At 40.3% G+C, this 23,535-nt stretch overlaps 1 protein-coding gene across 2 annotated transcripts; it reads left to right on the top strand.

Moving 5' to 3' along the window:
* Positions 1-7,779: 7,779 nt before the first annotated feature.
* Positions 7,780-17,580, top strand: ctnnbip1.L (catenin beta interacting protein 1 L homeolog). 2 transcript variants are annotated; one of them, NM_001090311.1, is made up of 4 exons: positions 7,780-7,896; positions 13,523-13,634; positions 16,059-16,149; positions 16,677-17,578. In NM_001090311.1, the coding sequence occupies exons 2-4, from the start codon at positions 13,539-13,541 to the stop codon at positions 16,733-16,735; spliced, it is 246 nt and encodes an 81-aa protein (NP_001083780.1). In that variant the 5' UTR covers positions 7,780-7,896; positions 13,523-13,538; the 3' UTR covers positions 16,736-17,578. The 2 variants fall into 2 exon arrangements, with proteins under 2 accessions (NP_001083780.1, XP_041424373.1); XM_041568439.1 differs by lacking the exon at positions 7,780-7,896 and adding an exon at positions 7,957-8,095 and having other exon boundaries at positions 16,677-17,580.
* The last annotated feature ends 5,955 nt before the right edge of the window (positions 17,581-23,535 follow it).

The raw sequence follows: 23,535 nt of genomic DNA on the forward strand, positions 1-23,535 counted from the left end.
ACAGAGATCTCTGAGGTAGTAACGGGGCCCCCACTGAGGGGGTACAGGGGGTTCTGCATTTAGTGTAGGAAGTGTAACTTTAGTACCAAATGTCACATATAAAACAAAAAGTTTGATCCCCCCCAGTGTTAGCAGCTGTCAGTGAGCTTTTGAGAGACTAGGGAAAATCATATCATACTTACCGAGATTTTCCTTTCCTGGACTGTAACACGGCAGTGGGCAACAACGGGGTTAATCCCCTCCCGCCCTGCAATGGGACAGGAAATAACAAATAAAAAGCCAGTTCCCGACCCCTGGCCGCCATCTTTGAATCCTGGAGTCTCCCCCTTGAAGGTGGGAACCTTGCCCACTGCCGTGTTACAGTCCAGGAAAGGAAAATCTCGGTAAGTATGATATGATTTTCCCTATTCCTGCTCCTTAACACGGCAGTGGGCAACAACGGGATGTACCAAAGAATACACAACATAAAGAGGGAGGGAGAATATTAAATATTTAATGCTGAGTTCAACATCGAGGATGCAAAAGAAGAGGATTTGTTCGAAAATACATCAAATTTGTAATGGTTCACAAACGTATGTAACAAAGACCAAACTGCCGCTTTACAGATTTTTTCTGAATTGGCTCCCCCATGAAAGGCCCAGGATGCCGCCATGCCTCTAGTAGAATGTGCCTTAAAAGTAGAGGGTACTGTGTCGGAGTTTAAGGAGTAGGCCATCTGGATGCACTCTTTGATCCATCCCGCTATCGTGGATTTGGATGGCTGAGCCCCTGCTTTCTTTCCCTGCGGGATCACAAAGAGGGAGTCAGAAGATCTTATACGAAGAACTCTTTCCAGGTAGATCTTTAGACATCTTACCACATCCAAGTTATGCCATCTTTGCTCTTTGTCGGATTTAGGATCAGGAAAGAACGTAGGTAATATGATGTCCTGAGTGGTGTGAAATTGTGACACCACTTTGGGAATAAATTTATCTGCAGTTTTGAGCACTACTTTATCTTGAAGAAAGGTAAGCTTACCTTCCTTTACAGACAGTGCTTGAGAGGTGCTCTTGGAGGTGATTGCAAGCAAAAAACACATCTTTAAGTTCAGCATCTTAAGTGGTATGTCTTGTAGAGGCTCGAAGGGTTCTGTAGAAAGAGCCTTCAACACCAGACTTAAGTCCCAAGGGGGAACTTGAGGTCTAGTGACTGGCGCCAATCTTTTGACTCCTTTGAAGAAGTTTTTAATCATGGTGTATTGAGACCACTGTATTTTAGAGAAGTGAGATATTGCCGTGACTTGGCCTCTGAGCGTAGCCAGACTGAGCTTCAACTCTAATCCCTTCTGCAGAAATTCCACCACATGGACTTCAGAGATCTTGAGTGGATCGACTCCTGCTCCTCTGCACCAATCACTGAACTTTTCCAAGATGGTAAAGTATTTTTGCAAGGTATTGGGTTTCCTTGCGGCAATTAAAGTGGAAATGGAAGCTTCAGAGAGACCAGTAGATAGAAGGTTTAACCTCTCAAGAGCCAAGCCGTTAAGTTCCACCTGCATGGATGGGGGTGGATTATTTCCCCCTGTCTCATCAGATCCTCCCATTGGGGGAGCCTGAGTGGGAGATCCTTGGATAATGCTTAAATCTGCGAGAACCAAGGTCTCATCGGCCACCAATGTGCCACCAGAACTACATCTGCTTGGTCCTTGTTATTTTTCTCAGGACCCTTGGAATTAATGGAAGAGGAGGAAACATGTAGGTCCTGACAAATTTCCACTGTATCGAGAATGCATCCACCTTCCAAGCTTCCTGATCCACTGTCCAGGACACGAACTTCGAAAGTTTCGCATTTGTTTTCGAAGCCATCAGATCAAGACAGAAGGGACGCCATTTTGTCAGGATTATGTTGAAAGCAGATTGGTTCAATTCCCATTCCCCAGGTCTGGACATTGTCCTGCTTAACTTGTCCGCTCTCACATTCTGTATTCCCGGAATGTATTCTACTTTCAGATCTTTCACCCGTTGTTGCCCACTGCCTAGAGAAAGCCTTCCCTGGCTTGTATTGTCTAGCCCTTTTATCCCTACGATCTTGAGGAAGAAATGAGGATTTGCCAGCAGATGCTTTGGAAATTATTTGATCCAATTCTGGACCAAATAATAAGTTACCCTTGAAAGGAAGACTACATAAGTTATGCTTTGACTGAGGATCCGCATGCCATTGTCTTAACCATAGTCCTCTTCTAGCCACCACCAAAAGGCTCATGGATTTAACTGCCAACTTTATAGATTCTAAAGAAGCTTCTGCCGCAAATTCATTGGCCACTTTGATATCCTGAAGTAATTCGACCAGTTTATCTCTATCTGTGCCTGCTTTAATAGCATCTTCCAGTTCCTGGAGCCATATTTTATTAGCTCTTGTGACAGAGGTTGTTGCTATGGCTGATTTACAAGCTGCTCCACCAGCGATATAAGCCCTCTTAAGGACCCCATCCTGTCTTCTCTCCATGGTGTCTTTAAGGGATACCCCTTCATCCACAGGAAGGGTAGTTTTCCCACTCTGGTTATGGCCGCATCAACCCTTGGGAGGATTTTCCCAGGATTTAGCCACTTCTGCTGAAAATGGGAGCAATTCTTTTAATTTTCTAGGCACTACTTGTTTCCTGTCAGGACTATCCCATTCCTATTGAATGGTTGATTTAATAACATCGTGCACTGGAAAAAGATGATTATTTTTAGCGGATGGTTTGAACATTTTATCCTGTTTAACAGGAGATTTTCCTTGGTCTACCAAATCCAGCTTTTCCTTACAGCCTTAATAAGTGGCTCCACCATATCTATGTTAAAGGCAGATTCTTCATCCTGTACTGAATCTCTGTCTGAAATCTCTCCTTCGAATTCGCTTGATACTTCCGATAAATTCATACCACGCCCTGTTGAGGGGGGTATCCCTGAACTGCTCCTGCCTCCAATAGAGGCTGACCCCCATTATCCGTGACTTGTGACATCATAGAGGATACTGACTTATTTATCCAATCCATCATATCGGACATTTGAGGTGAGTCAACTCCAGAGGCATCACGCAGGCACTTGACACACAGCCTCTTATCTGGAAGAGCATAATCCGAACATGAAGCACATTCAGCTCTAGTCGTCTTTCTTCTACTCCTCGCTCTGCTTGGAGGACTCCTATTAAGAAGAAAAAAGTATAACAATATCAACATATTCATTCTTTTTTTTTTTTCAGTTCATTTCCCTCGCCTCCTTGTGTTCACCTCTCACCCCCTTGAGCCCGAGTGAGACCTTCTACAGCTCATTATACAATAGAGATCCTCCAATAGATGTAGCTATCCAACCTGAAAAAAAATCCAAATATTATCCATGTCCCAGGAGGATCCCTACGGGCTTTATATCAATGGTCAGGGGACTCATACTTACAATAGTACCCTCCTGACAGCACAAATGGCACAAGAACTCTTATCAATTCAGCAGCCATGGGGAGATAAAAGACACTCCTTTTAACTTGAGCACCAAGCCTCAGGTGCATTTTCGCGTTCGCTTCCGGGTTTGCGTCATTGCGCATGCGTTAAAATGCCGGCGCCATCTTGGAGGCTGACGTCAGTGTCTTATCGTGCACGGTGCCTAGGAGGCGTTTGCGGCTTACAGCGCTGGTGGCACACATGGCCCAAGCCTTCATTGGCTTTCCTAGAGACACCCAAGAGGTAGAACAGCCTCGGTCCCATGACATCAGAAAGGAGAGAGGTACCCAGTCTGGACTAATGGGGGTAGCGACAGGAGAAAAAAAGATGGCAGCCAGGGGGCGGGAACTGGCTTTTTATTTGGTATTTCCTGTCCCATTGCAGGGCGGGAGGGGATTAACCCCATTGTTGCCCACTGCCGTGTTAAGGAACAGGAAACATAGGTACAGAGGTTTTTCTGCTCACAGTGAAAGGACCCATATCAGCAGCTTTAATCTGCTTGTGTTTGGCCACCTTAACTCAGAGTTGGAGAGCTGAAAAGCAGAACGTTGGGTTCTGTTCTATTCTGTTTGACATCCAATCACTCCAGCCCTTTTATACATTACATTTTTAGCTAACTATATTGAAAACATTTTTTTATTTTGTACAATCTATCTATTTACCCAGTGTTTTAATTTTACACTGAACTGTTCCTTTAATATATATGCTCACAATATTACCCCCAAAGCTGTCTGAAGGAAAAGAAACAGACATTTGAACTGCAGATGCTTAAAAAAAAAAAAAAAAAAAGTGCTTTAGGTCATCCATGTGAAGCTGACTTCTGGTTCACCACACAGAGGAATTCAAGCGGCCGTCTCCTTTTTATATTCTGTTATGAAGCACTTTGGAAGTTAGATTGAAGCTCAAGATTTAAAAAGAAAACCAAAGGGGAGAGTAAGCCTGACTTACAGGGCTGGAACTAGAGGTAGGCAGAAGAGGCACGTGCCTAGGGTGCAAAGGCAGAGGGGCGCCAGGCACGTACCTCTTCTGACACCATTCCCTGCTCGGACTCTTGTTCCCTTAACCTGCAGCATTTCTGTGTCCTTAATCTGCAGTGGTACTGAATAGTGAGTGTGCACATGCGCAATCCCGTTCTTCGCCGCATGCGCACTCACGGGTCCTTGGCTCTTTCACGCATGCGCATTTATGCTGCCTCAGGTCTTTCACGCATGCGCATCCTTTTTTTAAAAGATTTTCTTTATTGATTTTCAATTAACAGAAGATAGAAGAAAGAAGGAAAGAAAAGGAAGAAAGGCAAGCAAGATGAGCTTCTCCATTTACATAGAATTGCATCCCCTTCAAGTCGCCCAAAACTTACATGTTCTCAACCACCGACTAGTTATCATAACCATTTAAGGGATAGCCAGCCATTTGTCCCAGAGTTTCCCAAATTTCTCATGGCAACCTCTGGCAGCATACGTCAGTTTTTGCCTAGGGAGGGTATCATCTACCAATCTTTTCCAGAAGCCAAGAGTAGGAGGTTCAGGAGCTTTCCAAGTCAAGAGAAGAGCTTTCCTGGCATAGTGGAGCAACTGCTGCAGGCATAGTCTATCACTAGAGGGTATAGGCAGACCTTCAAATAATCCAAGGAGACAAAATTCCGGAGACTTTATGTTAGGTAGTCCCAAAAATGTAGATATAAATCTAAGTATTGGGGCCCAGTATTGTTGAATCTTAGGACAGCCCCAGAAAACATGCAAGTAGGTGCCAGCTTCGGCATTGCACTTAAGACATACATCCGGATGCCCCTGATACATACGTGCCAGCCTGTGTGGGGTTAAATACACCCTATTTAAGAATTTGATGTGAATAAAGCGATCTCTGATACATATATTTGTTTCTGGAATCTGTTCAAGTATATCTGCCCATGTTTCTTCATCTACTGATGGGAAATCAGAGGCCCATTTCCTACACACCTGACGTATGGGATTAAAGTTCCCTTGGAGCACAATTGCATAAAACCAGCTAAGGGGCTTTGTTAATTCGGGTTTACGGAGGTAGCGTTCAAGGGTAGACTCAGCTATCCGTGGGGACCCCTCTGGAAATTGGGCCCGAAAAGCGTGTCTTAACTGTAAGAATCTGAAAAACATCTGGTTATGGATGCCATATTCCTCCTTGAGCTGAGCAAACTGTTTCAGCCCACCAGCACCAATTATATCCCCTAAGTATTTCACCTTAGCATTAACCCAGAAACTAACTTCAGGCAAGGTTCTGAATTCTCCTAGTGCACTGTTACCCCAGAGAGGGGTCCATCTGGACCAGGCGTGAGATTTGTTATGCCCTGACACTACAATCTTCTGAAATACCTGGATTACTGTTTTCATGGGGGGGTCATTGGATACAAAGCGGGTAGACCTCTATAGAGCTGGTTGGCTAGAGCTTCGAAGGGAGAGATTACTGCCGCCTCTACTACTGTAGCTTGGTTACTGGGGTCCGGATGGAGCCACCACCATGCATAAACCAACTGGCTAGCATAGAAATAATGTTGGAGGTCAGGAAGCGCTAGTCCCCCTTTCCTAACTGGAGCCTGCAACATTTGCATGCTGACCTAGGCCTCTCCCCTGCCCAAATAAAGTCCCTGATACATGCCGCAGGCTGCTTAAACCAGGCTCTCGGGAGCGTAAGTGGTGCATTGTGGAACGCATAAATGAACTTTGGGAGGAATATCATTTTAAGGATATTGACCCGACCTGGAAGGGATAAGGGTAAATTAGCCCAATGCTGTAATTTAGTTTTCAGGGATCCAATTATCGGGGCTAAGTTCAGTTCTACATATTTCACGCATGCGCATCCTTGGCGAGAACAGTGGGGAGGCAACGAAGTCGGCTGGGTTGCCTGGGGCACCCGGCCGACTTGGTCCGGCACTGCTGACATATAGAAGTTTGGGGGGAATTAAGTGTTAAGCTAATTTAGTGTTACTGGTCCTTTAAAAAGGTTTAGGGGCATCGATCCTCTCCTTAAATAGAAGTGCCTCTCATGACCGTTATCCCATGTTCTATTACTTGACTGGGCGCTCCACATTTTCCTCAGCTCATGAAACACCAAGGCAACAGTTTCTATAAAATTTATTGTTCCCAAGTTGTCCATTACATTATTCTCCATTAAGGGAGACTTTCAGTGCATGGCAGAAAAGCAAACCTGTTTATGGTTAATGCATACCTCCCAACATTTTGAAAGTAAAATGAGGGACAAAAATGTTTTTTCGCACGTAGTGCAGCAAACATTTTTGGCCACGCCCCTTTCATTGACCACACCCCCTAATTACCATGTTCGTTTTACAAAATTTGGCAGGTTATGAAAGTTTGAAAATATTTCTGCTTATCTAAACAGTTTTTTTGTGTCTCAAAATTGTTACAAAATATCTTATTTGTGCCCGGTTAGGTGTTCTGGGCTCTCTGCTAAAAGCCAATTAAGTGAGAAACTTTGTTTCTTTTTCTGGCTATTCAGTGCAGAGAAAGTAGGGACTTTCCAGTACAAATAAGGGACTGCGGGTTGAGCTGTCAAAAGAGGGACTGTCCCTCCAAAAAAGGGACAGTTGGGAGGTATGGTTAATGAATATAATATTATTATAGCTGTCAGTATGTCTTGCCTTTCATTTTTATCTTGCTATTGTTGCACCGTAATTGTGTGAGAGTAATGGTAAAAAAAAAAAAAGCCCAGCTCTAACAACAATATTGTAGCTGCATTTGGGTGTCTAAATATTGAATAGAGTCTACCTGACATTAATTCACTGTGATCCCCCCTCACCCCACAGAAATTCAGAGGCAGTGATCCCTTCAATCCCTACAAACATCCAACGACACAATGAACTGCCCCAAAACCTGAGGTAGAGGTTGCAACCTGTACTAAATCCACAACACAATTTGGTAACCCTGGAAATTTAGTTGCAGGTCCTGTCAAGAGTTCGCAGCCCGCCACTAGAACCCATTACCACTTTCCTATGTTTTAATTTGCCGCTCACGAATAGGTAAGCCGCAGTGGAGCGGTCACATGGTAGGATCACATGACCGTGACGTCAGGTCCTTTCCTAGGATAGGAACTAGCCGCTACCGTTTATACATTGGGAGAGGGGGCTCTAGGGCAGTGGGCGTGGTCTTTTTTCCCTGCAAAAAATTTAGAAGATACAAAAGCAGGCCCAGCGCAGACTACCACATTACTAGCGGATTATCCTTGCGTCACACTGACGTACATCCTTCCTAGCGCATCACTCCCCAGGATGGCTACGTGTAACGTCACTGCGCATATATGGAATCCAGGGTGACGTCACGTCTCGCGAGATGAAACTTGTGACGTCTGGAGTAGTTGTCCGGCAGAAGTGAAGGTGTTAGACAATCGGCGCTGCGGGAATTTAAGCTGTGAACCGGGATTGCGGGCTGTATTAAGAAAAACGGGACAGTTGGGCGGTAAGGGATAAGAAATGGATGCTATCTTAACAATGGGCCCTGATTTCGTCAATGTACTCAGTAACGTCAAATGGCCTTACCATTGTATTGACGGACTGAATATTTTGCTCACTTTGATTTTTTTTTTTAACCAAGCCACCCAGAAGTCTTATTACATTGCAGCTGCTCTGCCCAGACGGAATATTATATTATGATGCAGGTACTAGCAATGGTGATGATGAATAGGTCGATTTGAGAGAAACTGAATCTTTCTCACTTCCGCTTAGATTTACTTGTTATGGCCAGAGGATAATACTCTCATTCTCCTTAATTTGTCTGAAAGGTTGGTCCGTCTGGAACTGTATTTGTTGAAGGCTTTTACTACAGACTGTATGAAGTAGACTGGAGAGTAAATGTGGTGTGCTGTCAATGTCTTCTGTTATCACTTGTGTATCCCTTCAGTAGATTAGGAAACGATGGACAATTTCACTCTCCCACCACTGTTTAGATGATTAAATCCCTTCCATACTGCTTTATACCTGACATGAGGGCAGTTTATTTCTGATAACCTGAACTGCAGCATATACCTGGTTGTCCTATGGGGGAGGTACAGGTAAAAAGGTAAATCCCTAACAAAGGAGATATATTATGTAAAAAAAAAACAATAATGTGCAAGTGCATTAAACTCTCTCAGCTATAGAAGGAATGTGCTTTAAAAAGTTGTGTTTTTGGTTACTTTAAAAATTTCTGCAAAAACCCTACTAATCCCACCCATCTGTACCATTTGCTGCTGCCTCCTTTCCCAGGCTGTGCAGGGGAGCCCGCGGCAGTCTGCACAGTAGGATAGGACCCTATATGTCTCCTTTAAAATTATGCTAATGTCCCCTGCTAGCTGTAAGGGTCCTGACAAGCTAGCTTCTGCCATGGGTATATAACAGTGATCCCGAACCTGTGGCTTATGAGCAACATGTTCAGTGGCATAACTAGATGTTACTGGGCCCCACAGCAAATTAATTTTAGGGCCCCCAACATATCCAGAGATTGTCCTTTTTTATCAATAAATCTTGAAATTGCTCATCAATTAGGGCCTCATGGGGCCCCCTATACCCCCTGGGCCCCCCTGCAGCCGCAAGGTCTGCTTCCTCTGTAGTTACGCCCCTGAACATGTTGCTCTCCGACCCCTTTGGATGTATCTCCCAGTGGCCTCAAAGCAGGTACTTCTTTTTGAATTCCTGGCTTGCAGGCAAGTTTTTGTTGCATAAAACACATTTTTACTATCAAACAGAGCCTCCTGTAGGCTGCAAGTCCACATAGGGGCAACCAATAGTCAGTCCCATATTTTGCACCCCTAGGAACTTTTTGCATGATTATGCTGTTCTCCAACTTTTTGACAATTTTAATTTTGTTTCATTTATATGTGGCGCACGGCTAAAAAAAAAAATTGGGATCCCCCGGTGTATAGTAATGCTTTAATGCTGTCCTCCTGTTACTGTGCATCGATAAATGCTAAAGAGTGCAATTACTAGATAAAATCTTCCGTGTTTTGGCTTTATAAATATAGAATAATAACAGGTAAATGCTGTCTGTAGTTGTATGTGACATCATTTGCGGCAACAGAAATATACCCCAGCAAGGTTTTCCTTAAATAAGAGGAATTTTAGAATTTCAGTTGTTCCAATTCCAGCGTTTCGATCACATCATTGTGATCTTTCTCAGAGAGATCAGAAGAAGGGCTCCCCCATGTTATTTATTTATATATAAATGTTTGAATGTGAACCAGGCCAGTCTTGTGTTTGTGTTTTGGCCCCCTAAACGTTGGTCGCACAAGTCTGAACTAAATAATGATGATTCACTGACTTGTGCGGGATACACACACACACACACACACACACACACACACACACACACACACACACACACACACACACACACACACACACACACACACAAACCTTTTTAGTTCCTGAAGACGGCTCCAGCTGTTGAGCCGAAACGTTGATCAAATAAAACCTTTTGTTTTTCACACACACACACGTTCACTTGATATTCCCATAATGAAGCCGCACTCACAGGTCTTCTGAATATAGAAAATTTATTTTAAATATGCACTAATATTTCGGCTGTTACCCAACTTTGAGAAAGGCTGGGTAAGAGCCGGAACGTTAGTGCATATTTATAAAATATATAGATATAGATATATATAGCTAGATATAGATATATATAGCTAGATATATATAGCTAGATATAGATATATATAGCTAGATATAGATATAGATATATATAGCTAGATATAGATATAGATATATATATATATATATAAAATTATTTTTTTTCCTTTCTCATTTGATTACTGGCAATGTCACACATTTTCTTTCAGTGTATTATGCCAGAAATGCCAAGAGGGAAAGCTGTGAAAACTGGGAGTACATTTGTTGCAGCTGAGGAAAATGGAAACTATGAAACTGGAGCTTACACATCAGTTCAGTAACTGTCTCTGCCACATGATTTATTATTAGAGCTGCAATAGAGACAAGCTATGGGCATACAGGCTAGTTCAGAATGTTAGTTGTGGAATTAGGGATTAATTTTTGGTGCTTTTGACAGCTGGAAGGCATTAGCAGTAGATATTCATTGAGCTCAGAGTCAGTTGTGGCGTTGATTATTTTCTAGGTTTGGGAGAGAAGGAAGAAAGTGAAGGGTGTATTCGTAGAATTAAGGGAAAAGTGGATGTCATTGGGGTAATTCAAGTGTTGGGAGAGAATCACTTGTAGGATTTAGTTCACTGAACTGAGGGGGTGCTAAATGACCCTAAATGACTTGAATTTTTTGGGCTGATACAGAGTAGGACAATTTGAACATTTGAACCTGGGGATTTATTCACAGATGCTGAGGTAGAGGGGAAGCTGTGATATGGTGATTAATTCATGTTTGCTGGGAGAGAAGGGCTTGCATGGTCATGAGAATTGCTGTGGGGGGGTAATCAGTTGACAGATGTGGAAGTTACTTTTGTAGCAGAAAGAAGAACATTGTACAAGTATATTTATAGAGAGAGGATTATGTGAAAGATAATTCATGGTGCTGTAACTAAATGGGGAGAAGTTAGTTTTGGGAGCGAAGCATCAGACTGGGTGAGTGTGGACCCACTGGGGCTCCCACATCAGGGGCCTGCACCCCTCCGCCAACCCCCCCTCCGCTACCTTCATGTGCCCCAGGAGCAAATGCCCTCTGTTCCCCCCTCCACAGTGAGAACCTGCTTAGTGTGCTGATACACAGTATTTAAGCTGCGATCAGGAAGGAAATCCACTGAATTGAAAAAAGTGTTGTAGAGTAAACAACTCCTTTATTCAATTGGATTAATGAGAGGCTGTTGTAGGAGTTAGATTGCAATAGAAAAAAAACATTTGCAAATAGAGAAAGTTCTATGAAAGAGTGGCAGCCAGGCGATTCCTGAAAAGATCCACTCATTTGTCTAAAAATCTTGATTTTGAGCTTGATTTTTTTAGAGGAGTGCTACTTATTATGGCTGACTTGCTTCATAATGCTCGTGCCATGATGTAGCAGTGATATCTGATATTTCTCTCTAGTTTCAAGGGTAAAAATGTGTGACTTGGGTGACAGCCAGTGTGTCTTGCAGTATTACAACCATAGCTTATATGCCTAGCCTTATAAGAATGACTAGTTCTCAATCTGCTTGAGAGTGAAAGTGGATCTGATCAGTATGAGTAGCAGCTGTTTTACCTTGCTAAATTAGACTGCAGAACATAGAGTGTCCATGGTACTGGCACTGACAGTTTGTGATTTGCATAAAGAGACAAAAAAGGTCAAAATTGTGAATAAAAACATACAGAGCTAAACAATATAGAAATGTTGCCAATACCCGGGGCTTATTCTATGAATAGCCTGCCCACCTCTATGGTACCAGAGTTGTTCGTGCAGTCTAAACGCACATTGCGATACTTCAGCAGCCCATACCTTGGTATAATATGCTTGAGTAGGCCTAGTAAGCAAGTTTCATACCACATGACCTGGTGCAATGACCATTATGCATGTTTTCTTCTTTCTAGTTAGATTTCTGCTTTGTGGACTCATCTGTCAATTAAAGTTCACAGCATGACAACTAAGAGTGGTGATGGTGCTAATGGTTGCCAGGCAACAGTTTTGGCACCTTTTTTTTGAATTTAATCTGTCGTCTCTTTCCATGCACTGTTTGTCCTTGAGAAAGGTTCCTGTACGGAACAAAATCGTTGGCTTAATAAACCTTGTGTTTTATTTGACCTTTTTTTGTCTCTTTATGCAAATCACAAACTGTGAGTGCCAGTACCATGGACAGACTATTTGAATTTTTTTACTGGAGCACCCAGGTCGCTTGACTAACTTTAAAGGAATTGTTCAGTATAAAAATAAAAATTGGGTAAATAGATAGGCTGTGCAAAATAAAAAATATTTCTAATATAGTTAGTTAGACAAAAATGTAATGTATAAAGGCTGGAGTGACTGGATGTGTAATATAAAAGCTACAACACTACTTCCTGCTTTTCAGCTCTCTTGGTTTCCACTGACTGGTTACCCTGGTTACCAAGCAGTAACCAATCAGTGACTTGAGGGGGGGCACATGGGTCGTATCTGTTGCTTTTGAATCTGAGCTGAATGCTGAGGATCAATTGCAAACTCACTGAACAGAAATGTACCATGTGCCCCCCCCCTTCAAGTTGCTGACTAGCTCAGAGTTAGAGAGCAGGAAGTAGTGTTCTGGCTACTGTATTAGACATCCAGTCACTCCAGTCTTTATACATTAGATTTTTGGCTACCTAACTATATTAGAAACATTTTTATTTTGCACAGCCTATCTACCCAGTTTTTATTTTCACACTGAACTGTTCCTTTAAGGTGTGCAGCCTGTACCTACCATTTTACCTACCACATGGTGGTGGGCCCTGGTCACCCATTCCAACACTGTTGATTGATTCAGGAATTAAAGAGGCCCAGGTAATTCGAGCTTAATATGAATATTTCACCACGCATAATGTGTTTTACAGGCGATCTGACTATCTACTCAATGGATCTGACTACTAATCATGGAAAAATGATGGATATTTTTTTTTGTAAATATCTTCTTGTTATATAAGTACACAGTACACTGTATGTACTGTTCTATTGTGGAGATAGGATAGCCCTGTATTCTATCATTTGGAATCAAATACAAGAGTCCTCTGCACTCAACCCATTATCAATATATTTAAGACAGTGACATTTTGTGCATACTGCTACTAAAAAATGCCTTACCCTTTAAACAAAACAGGGATTGTTTGTCCATATATTGCAATATATTTAAGCTGGCCAACTACGTCAAAGTCATCCCATATCTGGCCAGTCCTATGCTTCATTTTCATCTGATTCATTAAGAATTCTATTGCTTCATTATACATTTTACAAATAAATATATATATATATATATATATATATATATATATATATATATATATATATATATATATATATATATATATATATATATATATAATGTGTGCAATGTATCTTTTTCCATATGCATTTATTACATGCACCTAAGTAATGTTATGTTTTTCTTATGCATAAATTATATGCACAGTATATGAAATAATCAGTCACAATTAATGAATTTTTGCAGGGAGAAGGACTGGGGCATGAATCGAGACGGAGCCCCCGGGAAGACTCCGGAAGAAATGTACATTCAGCAGAAGGTGCGAGTCCTTCTCATGCTGCGGAAAATGGGTTCCAATGTGAGTTTAAGAGCTGTGCAGTGTTAGGGAAGCTTGTTTGGAAAGGGATTTGACTGTAATTTATGTATTTAAGGCAAAAACTATTTTCCACGATAAGGAGTTTGTTGTCTTCTTGTTAAAATAGAACCCTCTTGATTCTGTCTTATTTGCTAAAGTAGTCTGTGTCATAAAATAGAGTATGAGCCTAATGTTGTGCATGATGTATCTATCATATCATGTAGACAGATATTCTGCAAGTGGATAAAAAAAAAGATTAGAGGTTTGGTCATCTTGTGAAGATCAGTAGCAACTACCACAGTGAGCAAGAGAGAACTGCGTTTTAAATAGCTGACTGTTAATAGGCCTGCATAGTAATGCAACAGTGTTGGTCAACAGTGGCCCTAATTCAGTCTTTCAGCAGTTGTCCTAGTGAATACATTGGCTGAAATTATAATATTCTATTCACTCAGTGTAGATCATGTCACAACTGCCAGAATTTATCAGTGTTTTCATTAGAAATGCACTTAATTTTGAGCAGATTCCATTATACACAAAGTCAAATGTTGGTAAATTAGCCAGACTGCCTAACAGTACACCACATTGGAGCAGAATATACAGTTAGGTCCATAAATATGATCTACTCAGTGTAGATCATGTCACAACTGCCAGAATTTCAGTGTTTTCATTAGAAATGCACTTAATTTTGAGCAGATTCCATTATACACAAAGTCAAATGTTGGTAAATTAGCCAGACTGCCTAACAGTACACCACATTGGAGCAGAATATACAGTTAGGTCCATAAATATTTGGACAGAGACAGCTTTTTTTCTAATTTTGGTTCTCTAAATTACCACAATGAAGTTTAAAAGAAACAACTCAGATGCAGTTGAACTGCAGACTTATGTGAGGAACTAAAGCCTTTTTTAACACAATCACTTCATTTCAGGGGCTCAAAAGCAATTGGACAATTGACTCAAAGGCTATTTCATGGGCAGGTGTGGGCAATTCCTTTATTATGTCATTATCAATGAAGCAGATAAAAGCCTTGGAGTTGATTTAAGGGGGGGATGCTTGTATGTGGAAGATTTTGACAACATGCGGTCAAAGGAGCTCTCCATGCAGGTGAAACAAGCCATCCTTAAGCTGCAAAAACAGAAAAAGCCCATCCGAGAAATTGCTACAATATTAGGAGTGGCAAAATCTACAGTTTGGTACCACCTTGAGAAAGAAAGAAAGCACTGGTGAACTCGTCAACACAAAAAGACCTGGAAGTCCACGGAAGACAACAGTGTTGGATGATCTTAGAATTATTTCCATGCTGAAGAGAAACCCCTTCACAACAGACAAAAAAGTGAACAACACTCTCCAGGAGGTAAGCGTATCGATATCATCTACCATTAAGATAAGACTGCATAAAAAGTAAATACAGAGGGTGCACTGCAATGTGCAAGCCACTCATAAGCATCAAGAATAAAAAGGCTAGATTGGACTTTGCTAAAAAAAAAAAAACATCTAAAAAAGCCAGCACAGCTCTGGAAAAACATTCTTTGGACAGATGAAACCAAGATCAACCTCTATCAGAATGATGGCAAGAAAAAAGTATGAAAAAGACTAAACTTCGGACAGAAAGGCCCACAAACAAACCGCAACTAAATGCCGCTGCAGTAAAGGCCTGGCAGTGCATTGAAAAGGAGGAAACCCACAATCTGGTGATGTTCAAGACTTCCGGCTGTCATTGCTACAAAATGGTTTTCAACCAAGTATTAGAAGTGAACATTTTATTTTTTTAATTTTCAGTTTTTTAATTTGTCCAATTACTTTTGAGCCCCTGAAATGAAGTGATTGTGTTATAAAAAGACTTTAGTTCCTCACACTAAAAAAAAGTATGTCTGCTTTCTTGGTAATAGTTATTAATAGTAATTACTTCTGATGGACACAATGCTCCACATTTTGTGAATGACAACAAACCCATTGTCAGGGCTGAAACAAGGACGGTGCTAGGAGACCATTTTGTTTGTTAGATTACTTGCAAGTGCAGTGTGTCCAAAAGGCATAGATCCTTAATTTACGGTACTTGAAAATTATATACAAAATGCCTTTGGGTTAAAGGGCACCTACCATTCAAAAATCATTTTCTTCAACGAGGGTGGCATAGCACTCACTACAAGCATTTTTTGGCCAAAATAGTGTTGTTCTCCCCATCCGAAGGGCAAACTCTATTAGACCCCAGCCCTGGTGGGGAGAAAAATGTTCTATGAAAGGTGCTCTTTAAGGTAGATCATGCTTTGGTATGTTGGTAAGTTCAAGCCACATGAAATATAGCTGTTTTTCATGATTTCCAATTAATTGTTACTGGAATGGCAACAAATTCTCCTACTAAGCCAGTTTTCATGAAGTTCATGAACTGTTTGCAAATGTGTATTACTCTTTTGTTTTCACTGCAGCTCACCCCAAGTGAAGAGGCATTCCTGCGCTCATATGCAGGAGTGGTAAATAGTCAGCTCAGTCAGCTGCCACAGCACTCTCTTGATCAAGGTAAGTCCTTGGAGGTAAAATGCTACAGTCCAGTTATCTTGTTTAACCTTTTTATACTGCTAATGTGTTGCAAGTAGGCTCTACCTTGGTGTGTATTAGTAAGGCACTTCATTTAGTAATGTGACTTGACTGGAAAGTGTCTCACACTAGAAGGTCGGTATTGCCCTTTCTACCTGTATACCATATATGTGCAGCTCCTCCTTCATATCTGCATGTCTTAGCCAATTACATTATCTGTCTGTTTGCCCCCCCCCCCACTGGCACCCCAGAAAATCAGCATCTTTTCTCCACATTTCATCATATCGGCAGTTCTCATTAGTCCCAACATGTGCACCCCAATATATCACAGAGCAAGCTGATTGTCAGTCTAGATCTCTAATATTATGTTTTGCCTCTAATGCTTGAATCCAAAATCCAGAGTCCTTTTTTTGAGTCTTCCATCCAGGCATACTAAGTTTGATTGCTAGGGTCAGTACAAGAAAATATTAGTAAAAAGCTATTACTTGCGTTTTGTTTTTTGCTTTCAGGTGCTGAGGATGTGGTTATGGCATTCTCTAGATCAGAAACAGAAGATCGAAGGCAGTAACAGCACAGCAGACATGTTCTAGCATATAGCACAAATGAACAAGGCCTAGACATTCAGAAGCTTCTACTGAACAGTATCCCAAGACTTTATCCTCGCGCTCTGGATTCATGAACTCTCCTGAAGTTTCCCAAAGACCCGTTTTTAATTTGTTCATTCAGTTACTGAAAGTTAACACTTTTTTTTCCAAGTCCTATTCAAAAGAAGCAGTTCTGGACAAACCTGTTTAAAGAAGACTGACCCACGGCTCCTTTGCAAGTTTTTTTTAAACAATTTTTGTGGTGGTTTTTGTTTTTTATTTTTTGCTGCTGACAAAAGCCACCTTGTTTTTTTTCTTTTTTTATTGCATATGTTACTTTTTTGAGTCCTCATTTTTCTGAATGAGAACATGTGACTTTGATTTTTTTTCTTCCACACAGACCACCTCTATTAAAAAGAGCTGGATTTAATTGCAACTGGAAGATATGTGCTCTCCCATTGACATTTTTAAAATTACTTTAGTTTTATTTTAATACTGAAAATGTTTTTTGTTTGTTTTGTTTGTTGAAGCTTTGGCTGTTACACACTGTGTCATTGACTTGAAAGAAGCCAGCTTTTTGTAATATTTATTACAGTTTTTGGGAAAACAGTGTAAACTACTCCTTTGTATTTTCTTTTGCTTAAAGATTGTCTAAGCCGTGTGAGATACTTAAGCCTTTTTTCGCAGGCAGCAGAGAAACGCTATATTCCATTGACTTCAGCAGTTGATTTATGTGCATGTGTTGGGGGTGGACTTGAAAGTGGGATTTTTTGTCAGTGTAAACGTGGATATTCTCCCCCTTAGTCATTAAACTTTGTGTAAATTGCCACGCAATGTGACCTGGTTCTGAAGAAGGCATTTGGGCTAATTTAGCATCCATGCCAAAATCTTTGCGTTTATGGAATTTGCAAAATCTTCAGTCTGTTGAGCTGATCCCAGCTGTGTAAAATAGTAACGTAGTAACATAGTAAGTTAGGTTGAAAAAAGACACACGTCCATCAAGTTCAACCTTTTGACTTTTTTTTTTAACCTGCCTAACTGCCAGTTGACCCAGAGGAAGGCAAAAAAACTCCATGAGAAGCCTCTCCATTTTGCCTCAGAGGGGGAAAAATTCCTTCCTGACTCCAAAATGGCAATCGGACTAGTCCTTGGATCAACTTGTACTATGAGTTATCTTCCATAACACTGTATTCCATCCAATCCCTTCGCCTTGTATCAGCCGGAAAGACCTACTGGTAAATAAAGCATTAGAGAGATTATTATATGATCCCCTTATATATTTATTAGGGATGCACCGAATCCACTATTTGGGATTCGGCTGAATCCATGGTGAAATATTTGGCCGAATACCGAACCGAATCCTAATTTGCATATGCAAATTAGGGACAGGAAAGTAAAGAGTGGAAAAAATTATTCTTTTGTGACGAAAAGTCGTTATTTTTCTACATGCCCCTAATCTACATATGCAAATTAGGATTCGGTTCGGCCAGGAACAATGATTCAGCCAAATCCGAATCCTGCTGAAAAAGGCAGAATCCTGGATTCGGTGCATCCCTAATATTTATACATAGTTATCATATCACCTCTTCTCCAGAGTGAACATCCCCAATTTGGCCAGTCTTTCTTCATAGCTAAGATTTCCCATACCTTTTACCAGCTTAGTTGCCCTTCTCTGTACCTTCTCTAATACAATAATGTCCTGTTTGAGAGATGGAGACCAAAACTGTACAGCACATTCTAGATAGGGCCTTACCAGTGCTCTATACAGTGGAAGAATGACCCCCTCCTCCCGTGACTGTATGCCCCTTTTAATACAGCTCAAGACCTTATTTGCCCTTGATGCTGCTGAGTGGCATTGCTTGCTACAGCCAAGTTTATCATCCACAAGGACTCCATGGTCCTTTTCCATAATGGATTTGCCTAGTGCAGTACCATTAAGGGTACAAGTGGCTTGGATATTTTTACATCCCAGGTGCATGACTTTACATTTATCAACATTGAATCTCATTTGCCACTTAGCTGCCCAGATTGCCAGTTTGTCAAGATCCTGTTGCAAGGATGCCACATCCTGGATGGAATTAATTGGGCTGGATAGTTTTTTGTCATCTGCAAACACTAATACATTACTTACAATACCCTCCCCATAATCATTAATAAAAAAGTTAAATAAAAGTGGACCCAATACCAAGCCCTAGGCGACCCCACTAAGAACCTTACTCCAAGTAGAGAATGTAACATTAACAACCACCCTCTGTACCCGAGCCTGTAGCCAGTTTCCTATCCATGTGCAAATGACTTAATTAAGCCCAACAGACCTTAGTTTAGAAAACAGTGGTTTGTGGGGCACGGCATCAAATGCTTTGGCAAAATCCAAATAGATCTACTGCCCCCCCCCCCCCACTGTCTAGCATCTTACTTACCTCATTATAAAAGGCAATCAAATTTGTCTGACGTGACCTATACTTCATAAAGCCATGCTGATTGCTGCTCATAATGTCATTCACTAGGACAAAATTTTGGATGTGATCCCTTAACAAGCCATCAAATAATTTGTCCACCACAGATGTCAAATTTGCAGGCCTGTAATTGCCAGGCTGAGATCGTAATCCCTTTTTAAATTTTGGAATGATATCAGCTTTTCTCCCAATCCATAGGTACCATACCAGATGAAAGTGAGTCTGAGAAGATCATAAATAGGGGCTGGTCTAAAACTGAACTAAGCTCTCTTAGAACCCGGGGTGTATGCCATGCTTTATGGATCATATCCTGAGTCAGCCACTGACTAGATTGAGCTGAGCCATTAGTGCAGCTATGAAGTGAGACTGGGAACCCAGACTCCTCTATTGTATACACTGAAGAAAAGAACTGATTTAGCACATTTGCCTTTTCTGTATCTGTTACAACCATACTGGTACCATTATTTAATGGAGCAACACTCTCAACCTGCATCTTTTTACTATTTTAATATATTTAAAAAACTGTTTGGGGTTAGTCTTAGCCTCCGTCGCAATGCACTCTTCATTTCCTTTCTTTGCCTTCCAAATTGCTGATTTACAACATTTATTATAGTATTTATATTCATTAAATGCAGCTTCTGCCCCAACAGACTTGTAGTTTTTTAAATGCCTTTCTCTTCTTTCCTATTAACTTCTATATTAAGCCACATAGGGTGATTCTTAGAGCTTCTACATTTACTCCTTAAGGGAATAAATTGAGGACAGTAATTATTATTTAATATAATTTTAAATGACAACCATTTCTGTTCTGTGTTTTTAGCTGAAAAATTAATGCCCCAATCAGTGCTCTGAAGGGCAGCCCTCAAGGCACTACTTGCTGTGTACTCTTGTTGTAATGCTGGTGGTGTATTGAATTCCCCTTTATTTTAAAAGTTAATTATTGCTCCCAAACCAAGGGTATTACTATGAAGTTGCTGTCTACTGCTATAACAGAATCTACTGTTTTGGGAAGGGTGTCCACTTCCATTCAGCCATGAGAGCATTAGTGAGGTCAGGCTCTATTTTAATTCTTTAATGTTAAGTATTCTATGAAAATGAATATCTGACATCAAAACAGAATGCTGCTGTAAAGTGCTTCAGATGGTTTAAGATGATGTAGTTGTGTGCTGCTTGCGTAAATACCTCACTTTTATGCTTCTTTACATATGGAAGCCAGGTAATCTCCCTTCAACAGGTAATCTCCTGAACAATTGACCCCATAAGGGCCCTGGAGCATATGAGGATTCAAAATGTTTTGCCATCCATGTGATTTTCAGCTTGGCGGTCCAAAATTGCCCCCTTACTTATGACTACACACATCATAATGCATTTAGCCAAGTGTGCCCATGCTCAGAGTTTTGTGGTAAAAGAAACGTTTACACACAAATAGCACAACACACCCTTTTTAAGACAACAATTATTGCTCTGTACTTTCATTTAAAGCTTGTGCTATCAGAACCCCTTCTGCACATATATTCATTACTTTGTGCATATTAGTCAGCTTTAAAGTAGAAGTGAGCTGTAAAGTGGGTGACCATTCAACCTGAACATACTGACTGGATCAACTAGCCATTACGCAGGTTGAATTTGATGGATGTGTATCTTTTCAGCCTGACCTACAATTTTAATGTAGTTACTGTTTGAAACAAGCAATATAAGTAGCCAGATTATACACGTGACATGCAGGAAAGTAAATCTGTGTCTGGTGAGACAAAGGGCAAACATCATTGCTATCTTCTCATACATGTTCTGCATGTTGAACTCGGCAAATGAGAATGTCATATAGTTAAAGTGCTGCCATTACTTATAATTGGTGCCTAGAGAATGTGTACATTATATTTAAAAAAATAAATAAAAAGGGCTCATCTCTCAGTAAGAACATGCCATGCTTAAAGGGGTTGTTCACCTTAACTTTTAGTATGATGTAGCGAATGATATTCTGGTTTACTTTTCTAGCTTTTATTTAGCAGCTCTCCAGTTTTAAAAGCTTTTGCAATTTTAGCAAATTACCCTACAACCATGCTTTGATTTGGATAAAAGACTAAACTATGAATAGTAGAGGGCCTGAATAGAAAAATGAGTAATAAGTATCAATAAAAGTAAATTTGTAGCCCTACAGAGAATTTGTTTTTTGATGGGGTCAGTGACTGAAAAGTCAGAAGAAGGCAAATAATTAAAAAACGAGAAAAAAATGGAGATCAACTGAAAAGTTGCTTAAAAAATGCCATTCTATAACATACTAAAAGTTAACATAAATGTGATCTACCCCTTTAAATGGGTTGTTCACCTTCCAACACTTTTTTCAGTTGTTTGTTCTAAATTTATATATTTAGTTGATACATTTCTTATCTTTGTCCTTGCTGAGCTGAATATCCGAGTTTAATTAAAGGCAGCTGTTAAGAGTTGATACAATAGTTGCTAATATTCCAGAGATACTGCTGAAAATGTATCAACTAATTGTTATAAAATTGTAACCGTTCAGAATATGCACCTGAATTACTGTGCTGCCAGACTGTAACATCAGAGACAGGGAAATTAAAGGAGAAGGAAAGGTTAAAACTAAGTAAGTCTTATCAGAAAGGTCCATCTAAATATACCAGTAAACCCCCCAAATAATGTTGCTCTGAGTCCCCTGTCAAAAGAAACACTGCATTTCTTTCCTTCTATTGTGTACTCATGGGCTTCTGTATCAGACTTCCTGTTTTCAGCTTAAACCTCATTGCCCTGGGCAAGAGCATGCTCAGTTTGCTCCTCTCTCCCTCCCTTCTCTGCTGTAATCTGAGCCCAGAGCAGGGAGAGACTCAGGCAGGAAGTGATGTCACACCATGTTAATACTGCAGCTCCTATTCTAAACAAACAGAGAGTTTCTAGAGCTTTTTACTCAGGTATGGTAAAACATTCTACAGAATAAATATAGCATTCTATCTTGCACTATTGCAGCTAATCTATTGGCAATAAAATGCCTCTGTAGCTTTCCTTCTCCTTTAAACTTAGATTTTGGGAAAATTTCTTTTCTGGTGAACAAAATGAAAACAATTGAACTGAAAAAAAGTGTTTGGAAGGTGAACAATCCCTTTAATGTTGTGACTGTTAGGGACTGATCTACAATCTTTATTTTCAAAGTTAATATCTTTAAACATTAAATCACTGCTAGTTTGCAGCAGTTGTAAGGTTATGGCAAATGGAGATGTTTTGGACATTATGCACTGCTTCCATGATGTAAATGCAGCATTAAAGGGGTGGTTCAACTTTAAATGAACTTGTAGTATGTTATAGAATGGCCAAGTCTTAAACAAGTTTTCAACTGGTCTTTATTTATAGGTTTTTAATTGTTTGCATTTTCTTCCTATTCTTTTCAGCTTTCAAATGAGGGTCACTGATCCCATTTAAAAAACATATGCTCTGTAAGGCTTCAAATGTATTGTTATTGCTGCTTTTTATTACTCACCTTTTTTCAGGGCCTCTTCTATTCATGTCCCGGCCTTTTATTCAAATCAATGCATGGTTGCTAGAGTAATTTCAGATTTCTGAAACTGCAAAGCTACTTGATTACAAAGCTTAATAACTGAACAACCCCCTTAATATGTCTAAAATACCCTTCATTTCTGCCTATCTAAAGCAAATTAAAATTACTCTGGCACTGGAGATAATGTCCTTGCAGTATTGTTTAATTCTACTACCTAATATTGTAAGCACTGCTCCAGAATTTAGACAACAAGGCAATAAATGCCACTAACAGATTACTTTCCAAAAAATATATGGTTGTTTGTTAAGTAAGTAGCTGATATATAGAGGCCCCCAAAATGAAAATAGTGCATACAAATTTCAATGGCTGTCACTATGTCTACTGCATTGCCAGTGTTTTGTGTATAGTCAAATCCTAAAAGTAGGTTGACCCCAAAAACATAGCTAAAAGTACAATTTACTCAAAAGTATCAAACCCCAAAGGGTTAGTAAATGATCTGCAGAAAACAGTGACAAAATGTGTATGTCTGTCCAAGTTTGGGGGTGGCTATTTTGCACACGCAAAGTGGGCGCAAGCTGGCAACAGAATGAACACATATGGCACCACTTCTAAGAGATACCTTACTGTGATTTCAAACGGTTTTATCCTCCACCCACAAATACTACTAGACACTGGGATAACATGAAAAATTAACAATTCTTGTTGGAGAGGCCACAGGGGCATAATAAATTAAGTGATACCTAAAGAAAAATAATTGCTAGAGAACAATTGTTAAATTTATCGAATACTTGAACTAAGGATACATATCACTATATCTTGGCAG

Source organism: Xenopus laevis, chromosome 7L (assembly GCF_017654675.1).
Source record: "Xenopus laevis strain J_2021 chromosome 7L, Xenopus_laevis_v10.1, whole genome shotgun sequence".
In the NCBI taxonomy this organism is placed as follows: Eukaryota; Metazoa; Chordata; class Amphibia; order Anura; family Pipidae; genus Xenopus; species Xenopus laevis.